Source organism: Phasianus colchicus, chromosome 15, assembly GCF_987193195.1.
Source record: "Phasianus colchicus chromosome 15, bPhaCol1.hap1.1, whole genome shotgun sequence".
Classification (NCBI taxonomy): domain Eukaryota; kingdom Metazoa; phylum Chordata; class Aves; order Galliformes; family Phasianidae; genus Phasianus; species Phasianus colchicus.
In genome coordinates, this window is record NC_143450.1 from 571,716 (window position 1) to 589,215 (window position 17,500).

The following is a 17,500-nucleotide window of genomic DNA, read 5'->3' on the forward strand; positions in this document are numbered from 1 at the left end:
TCTTACTAAAAAAATCAAGATAAACTGAAGAGCCAAAGCCGTCCTACGTGTAGATTGGGCGTTTCCAGTCTGTGCTGAACAAGAGACACAGCGCTGGTCTCATGAGAAGCCAACTATCCTAACAGTGTCTCAGATCTGGAACAGGCTCTGACAGTTCAGACAGCTTTTGAAAACAGAATTTAGAAAAATCAGGATAGCCTACAGCATACTGCTGGGCAGACTGCACATAGATATGGACACAATGCAAATGAACATCCAGGCTCTTCAATTCCAAAAAAGGTGCAGATATGTACCTTAATCAGCTTCCAATTAGTCAGTGAGGCTGCCTTATGCGTTCTAAATCACTATTTCTATACCAGAAAATGCTTGCCATCTATGATCTTGGGGATAAAGGAACAGCATGAGGAATTGGAAAAAAGATTTGCTGAACTCGACATTCTCATCATAACAACCTGTTCAAGCCAGAGCTGGAGAGGATGCTATTGGTAACTTTGAAAGCATAAGCACTGGGGAATACTAGAAGTATTGAAAGGCAGTAATTACCTGGTTTTACTCAAATCTCTTCTACGTACTTTTTACATCCTGAAAAAACACTGTGTCCATTTTAGTATATGCTTTTGAACAAAACACTATTTTATACCCTTGCTTTTGAAATACTTAAACACAGGTAAGAATTAAAAATCCAGGCAGGTCAGGCCATAATTACTTCAACTTACATATACAAAATAGATATGTTTATATACACATATATTTTATCTTTTATATATTTAATATATATATTTTAGTGTAATATAAATCTATAGAACCAACCTAATACAAGACTAAACCCAGGAATACTAAGCAGCCCTGGTTTCCACATCAATTATTTTGACTTCTTTTAGAAGACCTTTTTGGTACAAAATGAATACAGTGAAAGCTCAGATGTTGCTGTACAACCACCACCAGCTATCAGTCAATCAAAGTTGTGGGAAAGAGAATCACTCAGCTGACAAAAGATCCAGGGTGGTTACGGGCACATGCAACAGGGGAAGGAAATAGTTCCTCCCTAATTTACTTTGTGAACAGTGGCATCCATTTATTTGTAGCAACTCTTTGTTGCTCTGTATTTCCACAGGCTCTGGACCCTAACCTTATCAGTTTAGCCTTTACCATCACTCCTACATTCACCGTCTTGCTTGCTGCCTCACACCCCTCTCTTTTCACAGCTGTTTTTTGACCACCATTCACCACTCAAGTAAGACCTCCTCTGTACAAACATGGCCTCCCATTATTTTCTGAATTCCTACAGAAATGTGAATTTGAAGTTTCTTACATGTCTACTGTGTTCAGCACGTTGCGGAGAATCCTCTAGGTACCTAAACTGATTCACAGCACTGTATTCATCCATGTGAGTATGCTCCAAACTCCATCTCTGAACTCTTGAACATCCAATAATATAAAGTGGAGAACATCACTAGCAACTTTAATATATTTATCATTTGTTTCATTTTCTAAACCGACTTCTGACAGCAAGGAATATTTAAAAGTCTTAGGCGTTGTGAACAAGAGTTCAGAAAAACAGCCTTTATGTTTAATTGCTTAGGAGAGCTGAGGACTACAAAATCTCCTGACACAACCTCTCTCCATAGGGCTGATGCCAGTGAACAAGCCAGATACTATATCTCCTTCCTAGTACTCAAGATTCTGTAGGAACTCTTCTAGTCCTGCCACCTGGTCTATATGATGGCTTACTTTTCCAAGAAAGTAATTGACTTGTTCTTTCACAGGTAATTAATTAGCACAAGAAAAATGCTACCTGTCCAGAATGAACCTACACAGAACCACTCTAACTGACTAATCAGTCTGTTATTAGCTGTGCCATCTAGACTTGTTAACCCCCTTCTCATTTACAGTAATAGCACAGGCAGACACTTCTGTCTTCTGCAAGTTAAAGGAAGTGTCCAGGACACAAGGTAGACATACAACTCTCTCACACAAGCAAAGCCTAGTTTCTACACAAAAAGCACTGCTGATAAACTGGTAAAGACAGACATACTGACAAAGCACTTCTAAGCAAGCAACCAAAGTTGAAGAAAATCAATACTTGATCTTTAAACTGTTTCCAGAAAAATATGAAGACCAAAAGTTTGTTTTTTATAATCCACTATGCTCTTCAGGAAGTTTTTGTCAAAGCAATTGCTAGTTAGCCCTGCATTTCACAGTAGTGGTTTTCATCTTGGCCACCACCAGCAGTTTCACTCTGCTCTACTTTTTACTCAATGAAATTCTGGGGTTTGTTGACAGGTCCCTCATTTCAAAAGTTGTAAATGAAAACAAGTAGATCAAAACACAAACAGTTAAATTCCAAACATTTTCTTGACATAAGTGACAACAAGAAAAAAAGTTCAACTGTGATGCACATTCAAATACACTTTCTTCACTGAAGCCAATATCTAGTCTACAAATCTGTATTGATCTTCCTGATAATATAACCTAGAACTAAAAAAAAAAAAAAGAATTTGTCTACTATTATTCTTGCACTTCAGCATGAAAAAAAGGAATGTTCAGGCCTTGTTTTGTTTTTAAACTGAACTTTAGAATTAGATTTGCAGTCAGTTTCAACAGGAATAGAATGAGCTCAGTATTGAATTTGCAAGAATATTCTGCATTAACTACTGTAATTCATACAGGAAAAAAAAATCAGTTCCAAGACCACAGGGAAATAAGCAGCCAACCCACATATACAAAGTAAAACATTATGTAATTGGGAAAGATATATTTAATTCTTCTATAAGAACAGGATGATTCAAGGAGTGCTGAGCATTCAAGTGAGTTTCTATTCCACTACATTCCTCTTGTAAACCACGTAGAATTTTCGCCTGTCACTCCTGCATCTGTTTCTATAGAAAACTTTCGGTGCAATGATTACATGGTTGAAACCAAACCACAATCTAATCAACCTCAACTCAACTTTTGACTTTTGTAAGTTTTGGTTACCTTCCAACCTTAGTCTTCTCGCCTTCTTCCAAAGGAGGTGGTGGTTGGTTTTTTTGTTTGTTTGTAGGTTTGTTTTTTTTTAAATGGGCTTGATGAAATCTAAATGGAAAATTAATACCACGTAATTAAATTAGCAGGGGCAGGCAGGCAACTGAAGCTTCCGAAGAACAGAATTTCACAAACCTTTGTAAAAATATTTTTAATAAATGTGTGATCTTGGGGACAACTGCCTGTTTTCTACCATCTGCCTGCTGTGCTGAAGTCATATGAAAGAGTATCAAGTACATAAGTCAACTAAAAATAGTAGTGAAGTTAGCAAACTATTTCCTTCTTGTTTTAATTTCAGGATAGCATACTACCTATATAGAATTATCCACCTTTATGGGCACACTGTCCTTTAGGATCTTTCAATAACTCACAATAACACAATGCGAGTTCAGTATATAACTCAGAATTAAACAGAGAAGTCATATATTTGAGTAAAAACATTCAGTGATTTCATAGCAAAGACGACTTTATTTAGTTTTCTTCTCCATGACATTAGATTGTTAGTAAGATTTAGCATGAGGATACAGGGAAAACCATACACTGAAGGTCTAACTTAAAAAGCTTAAAAATTCCCAACCTATTCAACTTCTAGAGTGTTCTGACCTCCTTCTCAGGGACAAAGGGCAGATGTGGACAGCTTTCCTGCAAACTACAAGTCTGCAAACTCTGGTGAATTCTTGATAAATAGATAAGCAAACTCTCCAAATAAGAAATGCTGCAAGTCACTCTCTACTTAAAAACAACAGCGGAGAAGTTGAATGTCAGCATGTTGACACCTTTTGAGTACTCATTTATGGCCAATTAGTTATTTTGTAACTAGGATTTCACATTAGCTATGAAGTACAAGAAACCTGGGAAGAAAAAAACCAACACTTAAGACCACTGACAGCTCTTCCAAAAAAAAAAAATTAAATCAACACATTTAAAAATATCTTTCTTCAGCTCAAATATTGTAACTAAGAAAACAATAGTGCTGCTCTCCATGGAGTTCCTGAGCATCCCTTTATTTTACTAGTGCATTGCTTTTCAATGATGTTCTAAAAACATGTTGTGGGTGAGAGGCAAAGCACTCACCAAGCACATTCTATGAGAGATGAAGGCAGGGCACTGCAGAACAGAACCATAACAGTCACTGGGAGCTTTGGGTCCCACTCTTTAACAGGAGCTTGCATTTACAAGCTATGCAAGACTATACTGTATACTCTGTAGTATTGTCAACAATACTACAGAGACTATTTTCTTAGGGAAATGTAATAGCATTCCTTTTCAAGGATTTTGTACATTGGAATGTTGGAATGGCCCACAATTTGAGGTAAACAAGAAAATTTTAAAGGTGCACCTAAAATTCCAAACCCAGCCTGAAGACATTTGCAGCTTCCAGTAAGTGGGCTTAGCAGCTCTCACAGCCACGTGAAAATGACACACACCATTTCTGAGCACCACAGTATGTTTGCAAGGGAGTGGGAAGAGCAACCTTTCCTAATAGGAAAAGAATTAAGCCAGTGAGGATCAGACAGTGCCAGGTGGAACAGTTCATAAAAGGTTCTTTAGTCACCCACTCTACCCCATTTGCCTTGCAGGAATCCAACCTGCCCAGTGCCAGAGCTGGGGAGCAGGAGGGAGAAAGCATTCGGTAGCTGCAGAGTGGCTGGCACTAGGTACAGAGATCCACTTCTTGGAGCTACACTGCTGCCCTGCACTGTGCTCCCAGCCTGTCAGGGCTGCAAGCAGCAGGAGAGATCTGTCATTCCATCATCACAGAAATACTGCACTCCTCTTTATAGTGGCAATGCTATCCTTGTGGAGCTGCATCAAAATTACTGCTTTCTGCAGAGCAATTCAGACTGCATTCAAGAGAAGACAACAACAGACAGACACAAGGCAAGCAAAACTACACCACAATTTCCCTCTCTCATGGACATGCTAACCACATGCTAGAAGCACGCTAACAACCACCTTTCCATATTACATTAGTCAAGCTCTTCTCAGTACCATGAACTAAAATCCTGCTGCTTTGACTTCCTCATCAATACCAGATTACCACCTTTCCATATTATTCTTATCGCCTCTCTAGATCCTCTCTCAGAAATCATTTTCTTTTCAGTTGCTAAACATTGAAATCAAGTCATTTGCCAGAACACTCCATTGCAACTATTCCGTAAGCCTTCTCACTAAAGTAAGGATAACACTGTCAAACAAAATTAATAAGTTCTTGGAGAGTCTCACAGCATATTTAACCCATAATGATAATACACAAGCGTATTCTAGTTTTACACCTGACTTCCCAAGAACTCTTTAGGAAATGAGTTGTTACCACTACATTTTTTGCAAAACTAGTCTAAACACCAAACTGAGGTTAAAAAACTAGGTGTTCCTCTCCTTCCTCCACAGAAGCAAGTCTGCAGAAAAACCTTAGGAAACTGTTTCTAAGTCTGCAGGCAAGGAATTTGTCTTCTCCAAAGTAAGTACTTGTTACATAACAATTTTTTTTTTCCCTTTGGAATTAGTGAATATTCTTTTATTTACACTCTCTTATCTTTCAACTCCCAAGTCTAACAGTGAAGTCCGTGTGTGTCCGAAGACAGGAGCAGAAATTCAGCAAATGCCAAGTTCTCAATTACAGTTATAATAACAAAGGGGTACGATTATAATGACCACACAGCATTTAACGCAGAAATACTGACTTTTCCCTAAAGATTTTAGGGGCACAATAACTTTAGACACAGAACTCTTAATTAGCGCAATGGCACATTTCAAATCTCTGTATCTCTCGAAACTCATCACAGACTAGTTTGGCTGACACACACAAAGCACATACTGAAATACTGCTAACTATTAGATCTCTTGGTAATGGTTTCAGCAAGACAGTACTGCTAAGAACATGCCTAAAATATGAATTGACATCTCCTGTCGTTTTTTTTTTTTTCATGAGTTTTATTTCTTAAGCTGCATGAACTATCTGCATCTCAATTTGATTAAATAACAGACTTGAAATTTATAACTTCAGTCTTCTGACACAATCAACTGCTCTCTCTTTGACTCCGATGCATCATAGGCTGCGTTTCCAGAACGCTAGCCTACTTAGTAGTACTAAAAATTAATTTTAAGGGCACATGTAAGCACATAGTTTTTGCTGCATTATTTAAAATAGAAGTGGCACATTCTTACATTCTTTTGGTCCAAAATAGCAGTATTGCACATCCTACACAGTGACTGTATTTACACACACAGTTACACACACAGCACATATGCACAGAGAAAATCAAGGTTATACACTGAAACATTAGGTACACTTTTTTCCCCCCTGCTAGTTACTTGTGCCCCTGGCATTATTGTTTGCTTGTTTTAGGAAATCCTGGAATGCTTTCAGAATAAACAAATTAAATAAAGCTATCTAAGAGCTTTGACTGCTGTAGCATTTAATTTCCTCAAACTCCAAACCAGAATTCATAAACTAAATCATTCGAAGTTGCAACTTTCCACTTAACAATGTGCTTCACTTTCTGAGCTTGCTTAGAAGTAAAGCTTTCTAAAACAATCCATAACTGGATGGCAGTTTTGACATTTAATGACTGCAAATAAGTTTTAACCAGTAAGTTTAAGCACATTCAAAGCAAAAGCCCTAATTACTTACAATAAGAAGAAAATTATAATTATTATAATAATTATAATAATAAGAAAACTCGTCCTCTGCTAAGTAGATCTGCATTGGCATTTTACAGCTTGCTTTACAGCTTAATGTTTGCACTGCTACTTTAAAAACAGGAATAAGTTGATATATCAAGTTCGTGGATAACAGTAACTATTCTAAATGATCAATATTCAAAAACATACCTAGAGTTTATCAGTCTGGACTACGGAAATCATCTTCCAAAAAAATGAGAATAAGCATGCCCAGTGCATAACAGAATAAGCATAACCAGTGCTATTATATGATAGTATACAAGAAAATTAGTAACAACTACACACTACATGAAATACTTTTATATTCAAATCATATCTTCAATACAGGCGTACAGGAATTGCTGGAGCAGACTATGATATGCATAAGCACTCAGATAATATCCCTTAGCCTAATATTTTCCAAACTGCATGTATTTTCTGAAGGGCTGCATACTAACCTTTCACCACTCCCACAAGAGGTGGAGAGTTCTCTTGAGGGGTTCTGTCAGGTTCCTGGGGAGGTACAACCATAGCAAGTGTATGCACCGGAACACGTGGAACCTTAAAATAAAACCACGCAGTCAAATTAAAAAGCTCCTCAACTGACACAGTCATGGAGCACGAAGGTAGTTTTCTACAGTAGGCTTCCATTCTACTGTTCTTAAAACATCTATGCCGTTATTTCTTGGTATAACCACCCAAACCTAATCTATTGTGAATATCACATCAGTTAGCTGTATGACTCTTTACTAAAACCCTGGATGGTATAAGTTGGAAAACTTGTCAACATTTTTAGCTTTTTAATCAGCTAACTGCATTGGAAACGTACCTCTCAAACAACATGGTGAGTAATAAATTTACACGGTACAGTCTCTTTCATATAACAACCAGAACCAGCAGGAAAATTTAAGAGGCATTGTCATAGTGGTTCAGAGCTATAGAAACAAAATACTTAGCAAATGCAAACAAAACAATACACTTTTGAGATATTAGGTTTGGGACTAGCCTGCTTAAGGAGCAGAATACAAGGCAGTTCATGCACTGCAGACAATTCCAATCAACTTCCTCACATTGCTATTTTCAAATGTACAGTCTTTTCCTCCTCCAAAGGAAACTTTTATTTGAAACATTCACTGCGGTGTTTAAAATACCTGAGTCTGATCCTGAGATGGAGGTGTGATCTGAGACAAGTCTGCTGAAGGAACTGGCAAAACGTTGTTTGGGTAATCCAGCAAGTAAGAAACAACATTTGTATGTCCTCCTTTGGCAGCTTCAATGAGCATTGTTGAACCATCCTGAATTGAGAAATATGGGAAAAAAGTCAGAAGATGGATTCTGCTCTATGGTATGCAAAACATGAATTAGTCCAATTAAAATTGCACATTTTTTAATACACTGAAGCAACCACATGGTTGTTTTAGTACATGCAGTACCCACAATAAAAAAGCACTTTCAAGTGGATACCTTGAGTCGATGAGTAGGATCTGCACCATGAGCCAGAAGGAGCTCAACTACTGCCAAGTGGCCTCCTGCACATGCCAGAGACACCACTGTGTGGTCATTATTAGCTGTAGCCCTATTGACATTGGCACCTGCAAAGAGAAAAAAAATCAGAGAATTAAACACTAGAATATTTTTATTAAAATATCAACAGGTGCTGGAATATTTTCTGGAATAAAGATAACATTTTTCTTCCAATCATCTAAATTCATACATACTTCTGAGTAAAAGCAAGAGATTTTAAATAAACTAATGGCTTGTATACAGAACTGTCACTATCTGAACAACATAGAAATGAAACAGTAACAGAGGGCCTCATAGGTGATAAGAGAAGGTGTGCTAAAAGGCATTCATTCTAACCACTTGACAGTACTACTGCATGGCGTTATTTCTCTTGTTCTAGACAGTACCTTGAGGCTGATGGTTTGATTTTTTTCTGGGGGAGTGTGGGTATTCTTTACTTTGGCTTTTTTTGTGAACCTGAATATATTTGCCATAATCCAAAACTATTTCTTGATCTATACAAAGGAGTTGGGAAAAAAAAACAGCAAAATATTCTGTGATTCGTTTTTACCATATACAAAATGAAATTCAGAAAATCCCTAACAGCCTAACAAGGGTTCATATATACATAAGACTAACCTACACGATGACAAATGCTGGAATTTAACTGGCATTTTATATTTTAAGTTTTAATACCAATTTCTTAAACTAATATTTTACCTTTGCTAATAAGGAATTGCACAGTGCATAAATGACCAGCTCGTGCAGCCTTCATTAGTGGGGTTCTCCCCCCTTCAGATTCATGTTCCTGTTGTAAAAAAGAAATAATAGTGTTGTGTAAATGAGTAAAAATTCTAACGTTGTTTCAGCTCACGAATGACCTTGTGATGGGACCAGAACTATCAGTCTCTGAAGATCCACCTATCTTCTTAACTGACTGGAATTAATTTTCTGAGAACTGATGCAGCATGAAACTTCAGAACTGAAATAATGTTCAAACTGCAGAAAACCTTTTTATGACGACACACTGAACATGATTAGCAATAAAAGTTAGACAATTGCCTCTGCTGCTTTTTCTTGATGGATCCTTCATTTCAGGTCATAAAGTCTCTGAATAAAAGGACTTGAAAAGAAAACTCAAGAGTGACAAAAGGATGGCTTCAGCTTCACAAATGGCACAAAATAACAAAGAAGGATAGACCAATAACAACAATTTTCTGATTTAAAAAGCTTCTGACAACTGGAAATATATGGTTCAAGACAGCTGTATTAGAGAAATTAGAGTCAGAAAATCTGCCTGTTAGGTGGACATGATCAATACCACAAAGAATACTGACTAACACACATCAACTACTCCATTGCAATGAGGTAAGAGAATACTATCTTCTTGGGAGTCTGAATTTGCACTCTTCTTATTCAGTCTGATTGATATTGCAACAAAAACAATAGAAAATGTGGGGTTTTATGTTGTTTTCCTTTTTAATTTAAAGTCCAAGAAGCCAAACTCTAAACATATAATTTAAACCTAGAATAGCACACACATTCAAGTGTGAAAGTTAACATTTGGTACCGAGAGGGAGTTATATTACTATTTACAAATATAAAAGGACAAGAATATATTTGACAGAAACTAACTACTTCTCTTAGTTTTCTGAAGAGTCTGCATGTCCTTTGATACATAGCTGATGGCAAACCTACACCTTAAGTTATCTTTCTGTTTGTACGCTTCATAGGCTGAAAGAGACCTCAAAGGAACATGAGGTCCAAACTTCAAAGGGAAAAGGGAGCCTAGCAGACTATCCAGGAGAATAAATATCCAACAGAATAAAATTGCCAGAAAAACAACCAATAAGACTTCTGAATGTAGAATAATAGAACATAATGCCACTGAAAAAATGGCAGTGAAAATGACATGAAAGCAATTTTCTTGTATTTCAGTCAATATATCCGATACAGCTACTGATGGGCCTGATGATGGCTGGTCAAGAGGGACTTATAAAAATTAATAGAAAATGACACAATTGCCACCAGCAACTCATATTTCATGAAAAACCACTGCATCCTACCCTGAGAAAACTTACGCATGACAGCTTTAAAAATGGATAATGTTGTGGAAATGGTCAAAGTTATAAATGTCATAAGACCGAAGGACTGAATGATCGCCAGTTCCCGGGGTTCTTTAAAAATATGGATGCTGATTATGGAAGCATCATTTACTTTTCTGAAGTAAGATGGCTAAGTAAGGGTAAAAAGCTAAAAAGATTTCACGCTTTGAGAAATTAAATCAATAGAATCAAAAGGAAAATTTGTGCCAGATCCTGGAAGATGAAGAATGGCTCACAGATTTAGCATTTTTGGTGGATTTGACTGCTCATTTAAATGAATTAAGCATGTGTCCTTGAGGTGATAAATCAACTGATCTGTGCTATGCTTCAAATCACAGCAGCATTCCAAATGAAATTATGGCACACTTATGTTACGGCAAAAAATTTTATGCATTTTAATACATTGGCTAAACAAAGTCCAGTGATCAGAGAAAAACACACAACCTTACTTTCAGTCTTGATAAAAGAATTTTAGAATAGGTTTCCCCATTTTAAAAAAATCACCAATTTTTCAATATATTTGCAACTTCATTTTCAGTTGGAATACATTACCTGCAAACTTTCAAATGAAAGATATTTTACTTTATTAATGATCTTGACAAGGGGACTGAGTGCAGTCTCAGTAAATTTACAGACAACACCAAGTTGGGAGAGAGCGCTGATCTGCCAGAGGGGAGAAAGGCACTACAGAGAACCTGAATAGATTGGATTGATGGGCCAATGTAAACTGGATGAGTTTCAACAGGGCCAAGTGTCGGGTCCTGCATTTTGGTCACAACAACCCCAGGCAGCCCTACAGGCTTGGGTGAAAGCTGCCTGATGGAAAGGGACCTTGATGTACTGATGGACAGTCGGCTGAATATGAGCCAGCAGTGTGCCCAGGTGGACAAGAAGGCCAATGGCATCCTGGCTTGGATCAGGAACGATGTGGTAAACAGGACTAGGGAAGTCATCCTGCCCTGTACTCAGCACTGGTGAGGCCTCACCTCAAGTACTGTGTTCAGTTTTGGGCACCTCAGTACAAATAAGACATGGAGGTGCTGGAGCAGGTCCAAAGAAGAGCAACAAGGCTGGGGAAGGGCTTGGAGAATATGGCCTATGTGGAGAGATTGAAGGAACTGGAGCTGGTTTAGTCTGGGGAGGCTGAGGAGAGACATTATTGCTCTCTTCAAATACCTGAAAGGTGATTGCAGCGAGAGTGGGATTGGTCTCTTCTCACTGGAGACAGAACAAGAGGAAATGGCCTCAAGTGCCAGGGGAGGTTTCGCTTGGATATCAGGAAGAACTTCTTTACAGAAAGGATTGTTAAGCACTAGAATAGGCTCCCCAGGGAGGTGGTTTTAAAACCATTTGGATGCGGTGCTCAGGGACATGATTTAGTGGTGGGATGTTAGGGTAGTATGGTTAGGCTGAGGTTGGACTTGATGATCTTGAAAGTCTTTTCCAACCTCAGTAATTTTATGATTCTATACAGAGTTGCAATCAGATATTCAACTCAAAAATTTGACTATGTCTCTGTATCTCTAAGACCTGTCTTAGCAGAGAAAAACATCCTTTGCTTCACAATCACACCTTATTAATGCCATCACTTTTTGATAGCATATACATTTATGAACAACTATTCTCAAGGAGAAAGCACAGGAAGAGTGAGTGCTCCGATGAGCATCGTGGGAACTCACTAAGAATGGTAACCACTTCCACTGTACTACACATAGATGCATTAGCTTTGCAAAAACTATCCCAATAGTTTTATGTTTTTGCAGCCCTCTTTTCTTTTTAAATAATAAATATATTAAAAGAACTACATTCAATCACTAATGTATGTTTTATATGCAGCCCAAGACATAGAAACACAAGGTTGGAAAGGACCTACAAGATCATCTAGTCCAACCATCCCCCCTTCACCATTGTTACTATAAGCACTAAACCATATACCATAGGTCCTCATCCAGATGCCTCTTGAACACGGCAGAGACGGCAACTCCACCACCTCCCTGGGCAGCCATTCCAGTGCCTGGCCACTCTCTGAGACAAAAAGTTCTACCTTATCTAATCTAAACCTCCTCTGGTATAACTTGCAGCCATTTCCTCGGGTCCTGTTTGTTGCCTGGGAGAAGAGGCCAAAACCCTCCTCATCACAGCCTCTCTTCAGGAAGTTGTACAGTGCAATACGGTCTCTTCTGAGCCTCCTCTTCTCCAAACTAAACAATCAGTTCCCTCAACCACTCCTCATAAGACCTGTGTTCCAGACTTCTCACCAGATTTGTTGTCCTTCTCTGGACACGTTCCAGGGCCTCAATGCCTTTCTTGCAGTGAGGGGCCCAACACTGAACACAATACTTGAGGTGTGGCCTCACCATTGCTGAGTACAGGGGGATGATCACTCCCTGCTCCTGCTGGCCACACTATTTCTAATACAGGCCAGGATGTCATTGGCCCATGTTCAGCCAAGCATCAACCAACACCTCCAGGTCCATTTCCTCTTCACAGTCATCCATCCAGTCATCCCCAAGCCTGTAGCACTGCATGGGATTATTGTGGCCAAAGTGCAGGACCCAGCACTTGGCCTTCTTGATCCTCATCCCATTCACCCCAGCCCAATGATCCAGCTTATTTAGATCCCTCTGAAGATCCTCCCTACCCTCAGGCAAATCAATACTACCTCCCTTGGTGTCACCTGCGAATTTACTGAGGATACACTCAATGTCCTCATCTATCAAGATATTAAACAAGATGAGCCCCAGTACCTACTCCTAGGGGACACCACTTGTAATGGGTCGCCAGCTGGACTTAACTCCATTAACCACTACCTGCTGGGCATGGCCCTATAGCCAGTTCCTTACCCAAAGAAGTATGTACCTGTCCAGGCCAAGGGCAGCCAGTTTCCCGAGAAGAATACTGTGAGAGACCGTGTCAAAGGCTTTGCTGAAGTCTAGGTAGACTACATCAACAGCCTTTCCCTCGTCTACCAGGCTGGTCACCTAGTCATAGAAGAAGATGAGGGTTATCAAGCACGACCTGCCTTTCACGAACCCGTGCTAGCTGGGCCTGATTCCCTGGATGCCACGCACATGCTTTGTGATCTTACCCAAGATTATTTGTTCCATAACCTTCCCTGGTATCGAGGTGAGGCTGACAGGCCTATAGTTCTCCGGATCCTCCTTACAGCCCTTCTTGTAGATGGGAGTCACATCAGCAAGCTTCTGATCCTCTGGGACCTCTCCAGAGGACCAGGAGCACTGGTAGATGACTGAGAGCGGCTCAGCAATCACCCCCGCCAACTCCCTCAGCACCCTACGATGAAGCCCGTCTGGCCCCATGGGCTTGTGACAGTCCAGACAGAGGAGGAGCTCTCTGTCTCCACCTGTATCACTGGGGGTGTATTCTGCGTAGCATCCCAGACTTCCATATCAGGGCATAAAGTGCCCTGACGATAACTGATGTGCTTATTAAAGACAGATGTAAAGAAGGCATTAAGGACCTCAGCCTTCTCCTTATCCTTACTGGTCACATTCCCCACTACATCAAGTAAAGGATGGAAATTCTCCCTGGTTCTTCTCTTACCACTGATATATTTGTAAAAAGATTTCTTACTCTCTTTTACTGCAGTGGCCAATCTGAGTTCAGGTTGGCCTTTTGTCCTCCTAACTTCATCCCTGCACACCTTAGCAACTTCCTTGTAATCTCCCCAAGAAGCCTGTCCCTTCTTCCAGAAGACACAGACTCTCTTTTTCTTCCAGAGTTCCAACAATAGCTCCCGGTTCATCCACACCGGTCTTCGTTCCCTATGGCTCACTTTACGGCACTCAGGAACAGCCTGTTCTTGTGCCTTAAGATTTCCATCTTGAGGAGCATCCAGGCTTCCTGGACCCCTTTACCCTTAAGGAGTGACTCCCAAGGGACCCGTGCTACAAGTGTCCTGAACAGGTCAAAGTCCACCCTCTTGAAGTTCAAGAAAGCAGTTTTGCCAGTCACCCTTCTGACATCGCCAAGAATAGAGAATTCTACAGTTTCATGGTTGCTCTGCCCAAGACAGTCCCCAGCATTCACTTCTCTCAACAGTCCTTTTCTGTTAGCAAAGAGCAGGTCTAGCAGACACCACCCCTGGTAGGGTCTCCTACCAGCTGCATAAGGAAACTATCTTACGCACACTCTAGAAAATTCTTGGACTGCTTCCTCTGCACTGTATTATATTTCCAACATATATCAGAGAAGTTGAAGTTTTCCATGAGAACAAGTGCTGGCTATCAACGACTTCTGCAAGCTGCTCATAGAATGTCTCATCCATTTCTTCATCCTGATTAGGCGGTCTATAACAGATCCTCACCAAGATGTTGCCCCTACAGGCCTTCCTCTGATCTTTATCCACAGACAATTCCTCTTCACTTACTGTGCCCAGGCAAGTCAAAACATTGGACCCATATTAGAAATAGTGGCCTTGCAACAGTACCAACCACTTCTCTTAACACCCTGGAGGGGATCTGTCTGTGGCTGTGATTTACATGGGCTGAACCCCTGCCAGAGGCTGCACGCCAGCCCCTCCACAACTACTAGTGAGTCAACATACATTGGTGTAGCTACTTAACCCCGAGATCTGTGGTCCAGCTATGTTGGTAGAGACAGAGACAACAGCTATTGAGAATCTCCGCCCTGACAACATTACCTGTGTGCTTACGTCATCCCTGTGGTTATGCTTACTGCTCAAATATGTTCTTCCTGTTCTTGGCATCTTAAGAGAATTCCTTAGCCTTCTGCATCTCTGCACACTCTAGTGAGGTTCTTGTAATCCGCAATGGGTATCTAGATACTTTCCTACTTGAGAAAGATCTCTAGACTGGATCTTACACAGGACACTGACCCCACACAGCAAGTACAAATTAATCCTTTGCCATCACGGAGCTAACACTACCTCTTTCCCATGCATTTTGCTCCCGCCACTTCATAAGAAATGATTATACAGTTTTAACACATCTTTAACTTCATGTTACTGCTCTGATTCCTTTGCTTGCTTGTTAGAAAGAAAAAAAATACAGTAGCATACATACAATTACATACAGGCATATAAGAATCATTACAGACTTGCTGATGAAATCACCTCATTTTTGGGGAAATAATTAGATTATAACCCTTGGTCATGTCTTAACTATCAAAGCATGCATGCTTTCAGATTGTCTGCATGTCACTTATAAGGACACGTACAAGTAATTATGTTAGTACATATATTCCTATGACTAACAAGAATTACTAGCATATTCTTGAGCTCTGTTAACTTGAATAACTTTGACAACAGTTTGTCAACTGTTGACAATAGGTTATAAGAAATCAGTGTACTTTTCACAGTAAACCCAAAATGCTGCAGGCAAACCATTCACAACATCTAGGAATGCAATCAGCTATTAAATAATACTTACTGATTGAGCAAGATCTGAGCAGTAGTGCCCAAACAATTAACAGATACTTCAAAAGTACCCACTGATGCAACAGCAAACATTACAAAAAAAAAATATTTTAACTTCTCTTAATTAAATTCAAGATAGTGAAAGACCACCCTATATTGCATTCAAATTTAATGCTTCAGATAGCTAGTAATAGTTACCAATATTTGCAAATTTCTCCATTATTAAGAGACTTCACTGTTGAAGGTTTAGACATGGATGTCAAGATGCATCCTCATTTTAAAAGCAATCATACAATTGTCATACAGTGCCTTGGGCTGGAAGGGACTTTAAAAGATCATCCAGTTCCAACCCTGTGTCATGGGCTGGGTGCTCCCCACCAGATTAGGCAGCCCAGGGTCTGTTGCTGGGATGGGGCACGCACAGCTACTCTGAGTGAAAAATTTCCTACTGATATCTAACCCAAATATCCACTCTTTTAGCTTTAAACTATGTCCCCCTTCTCCTATCACTACTAGGCTGTATAAAAAGTTACTTTTCCTCCTGCTCATAAGCTCCCCTCAAGTACTAGAAGGCCATAGCAAGGTCTCTCCAGAGCCTTCTCTTCTTTAGACTGAACAAGCCCAGCTCCCTCAGTCTCTCTTCATAGAAGAGGGGCTCTGAGCATCTTTATGGCCTCCTATAGACCTACTCCAACAGCTCCCTGGGCTTGGACATGGTACTCCATATGGGGCCTCATGAGGGCAGAGTGGCAAGGGACAACCACCTCTCTTGTTAATGTTCTTTTCTCTTTTGTGATGTTTTGTTTTTCTTTCTTATTGAGTACTGGTGTTAGAATGTAGCAGGACTTTAATGCTGTAACCCATTTGAGAGCTGTAAAAGCACACAACCGTACTGAATTGTGGTCCTTCCTGGAAAATCCTCTCTGGGTACATGCTCTTAGGATCTATGGGTTGTTTGTTTGAAACAGCAACAGCTTCCTCCAGGAAGAAAAGGCTTTGCAAAGCTTGTGAGCCAGAGCAGTGTGCTGTTGTCTGGGTGGGAGAAGCAGACAGTGTGGAGAGGCTGCTGAGCTGCTCTGCGAGCTGTGCTGCATGTTCTGTGCTCGCAAAGCTGCAAGGCCTGGATCAACATAAATGAGATCTCATTCTGGGTGCCTGCCTCTGTGTGTCTCCCTTCCTCTCTGCTGAGTAAAACCCCAGGAGGGCTGTGTGTGGAGAAGAGGCCCCAGAAGTTCTCCAGGCAGCCAGTGTTAATGTGTCACCACCCTCTGAGTAAAGAATTTCCTCCTAACATCTAGCCTAGCCCCTCTTTTACACATAGTTTAAAGCCCCTCTCTCTTATCACTATTAGACCACATTAAAAGTTTCTCTCCTGCTCATAAGCTCCCTGCAAGTACTAGAAGGCCACCAGGTTCCCCTGAAGCCTTCTCTTCTCTAAGCTGAACAAGCCCAGCTGCCTCAGCCTTTCCTCATGGAGGAGGTGCTCCAGCCCTCTGAGCATCCCCAGGGCTCTCCTCTGAACTGATTACAACAGCTCCATGTTTTTCTTGTGCTGGGGACCCGAGGCCTTGATGCCATATCTCAGATGGGGCCTCGGGCAGAAGAGAGGAGGACAAGCACCTTTCTTGCCCTGATGGCCATACCTCCTTTGATGCAGCCCAGAATACAGCATCCCCTTTTTCTCAGTTGTATCAACTGCGCTGCTCAGTTTAGCGTTATCTACCCTTGGGGTACACTACTTGTCACTGGCTTCTATTTGGAACACAGAGCTATTGACCTCAACCTCTGGCTACAGTCATCCATCAAA

The 17,500-nt window shown here is 40.3% G+C and overlaps 1 protein-coding gene across 9 annotated transcripts in view; it reads right to left on the bottom strand.

The window, feature by feature from the left end:
• ANKHD1 (ankyrin repeat and KH domain containing 1) overlaps window positions 1-17,500 on the bottom strand; it is a 106,799-nt gene that overhangs the window by 37,851 nt on the left and 51,448 nt on the right. For all 9 annotated transcript variants that reach the window (XM_031607063.2, XM_031607064.2, XM_031607062.2 and 6 more), the window contains 4 exons: window positions 8,911-8,998; window positions 8,152-8,279; window positions 7,839-7,982; window positions 7,146-7,248 (listed from right to left, as the gene is read on the bottom strand). In XM_031607063.2, the coding sequence (XP_031462923.2) occupies window positions 7,146-7,248; window positions 7,839-7,982; window positions 8,152-8,279; window positions 8,911-8,998 (463 nt within the window). The remainder of the gene's footprint in view (window positions 1-7,145; window positions 7,249-7,838; window positions 7,983-8,151; window positions 8,280-8,910; window positions 8,999-17,500) is intronic.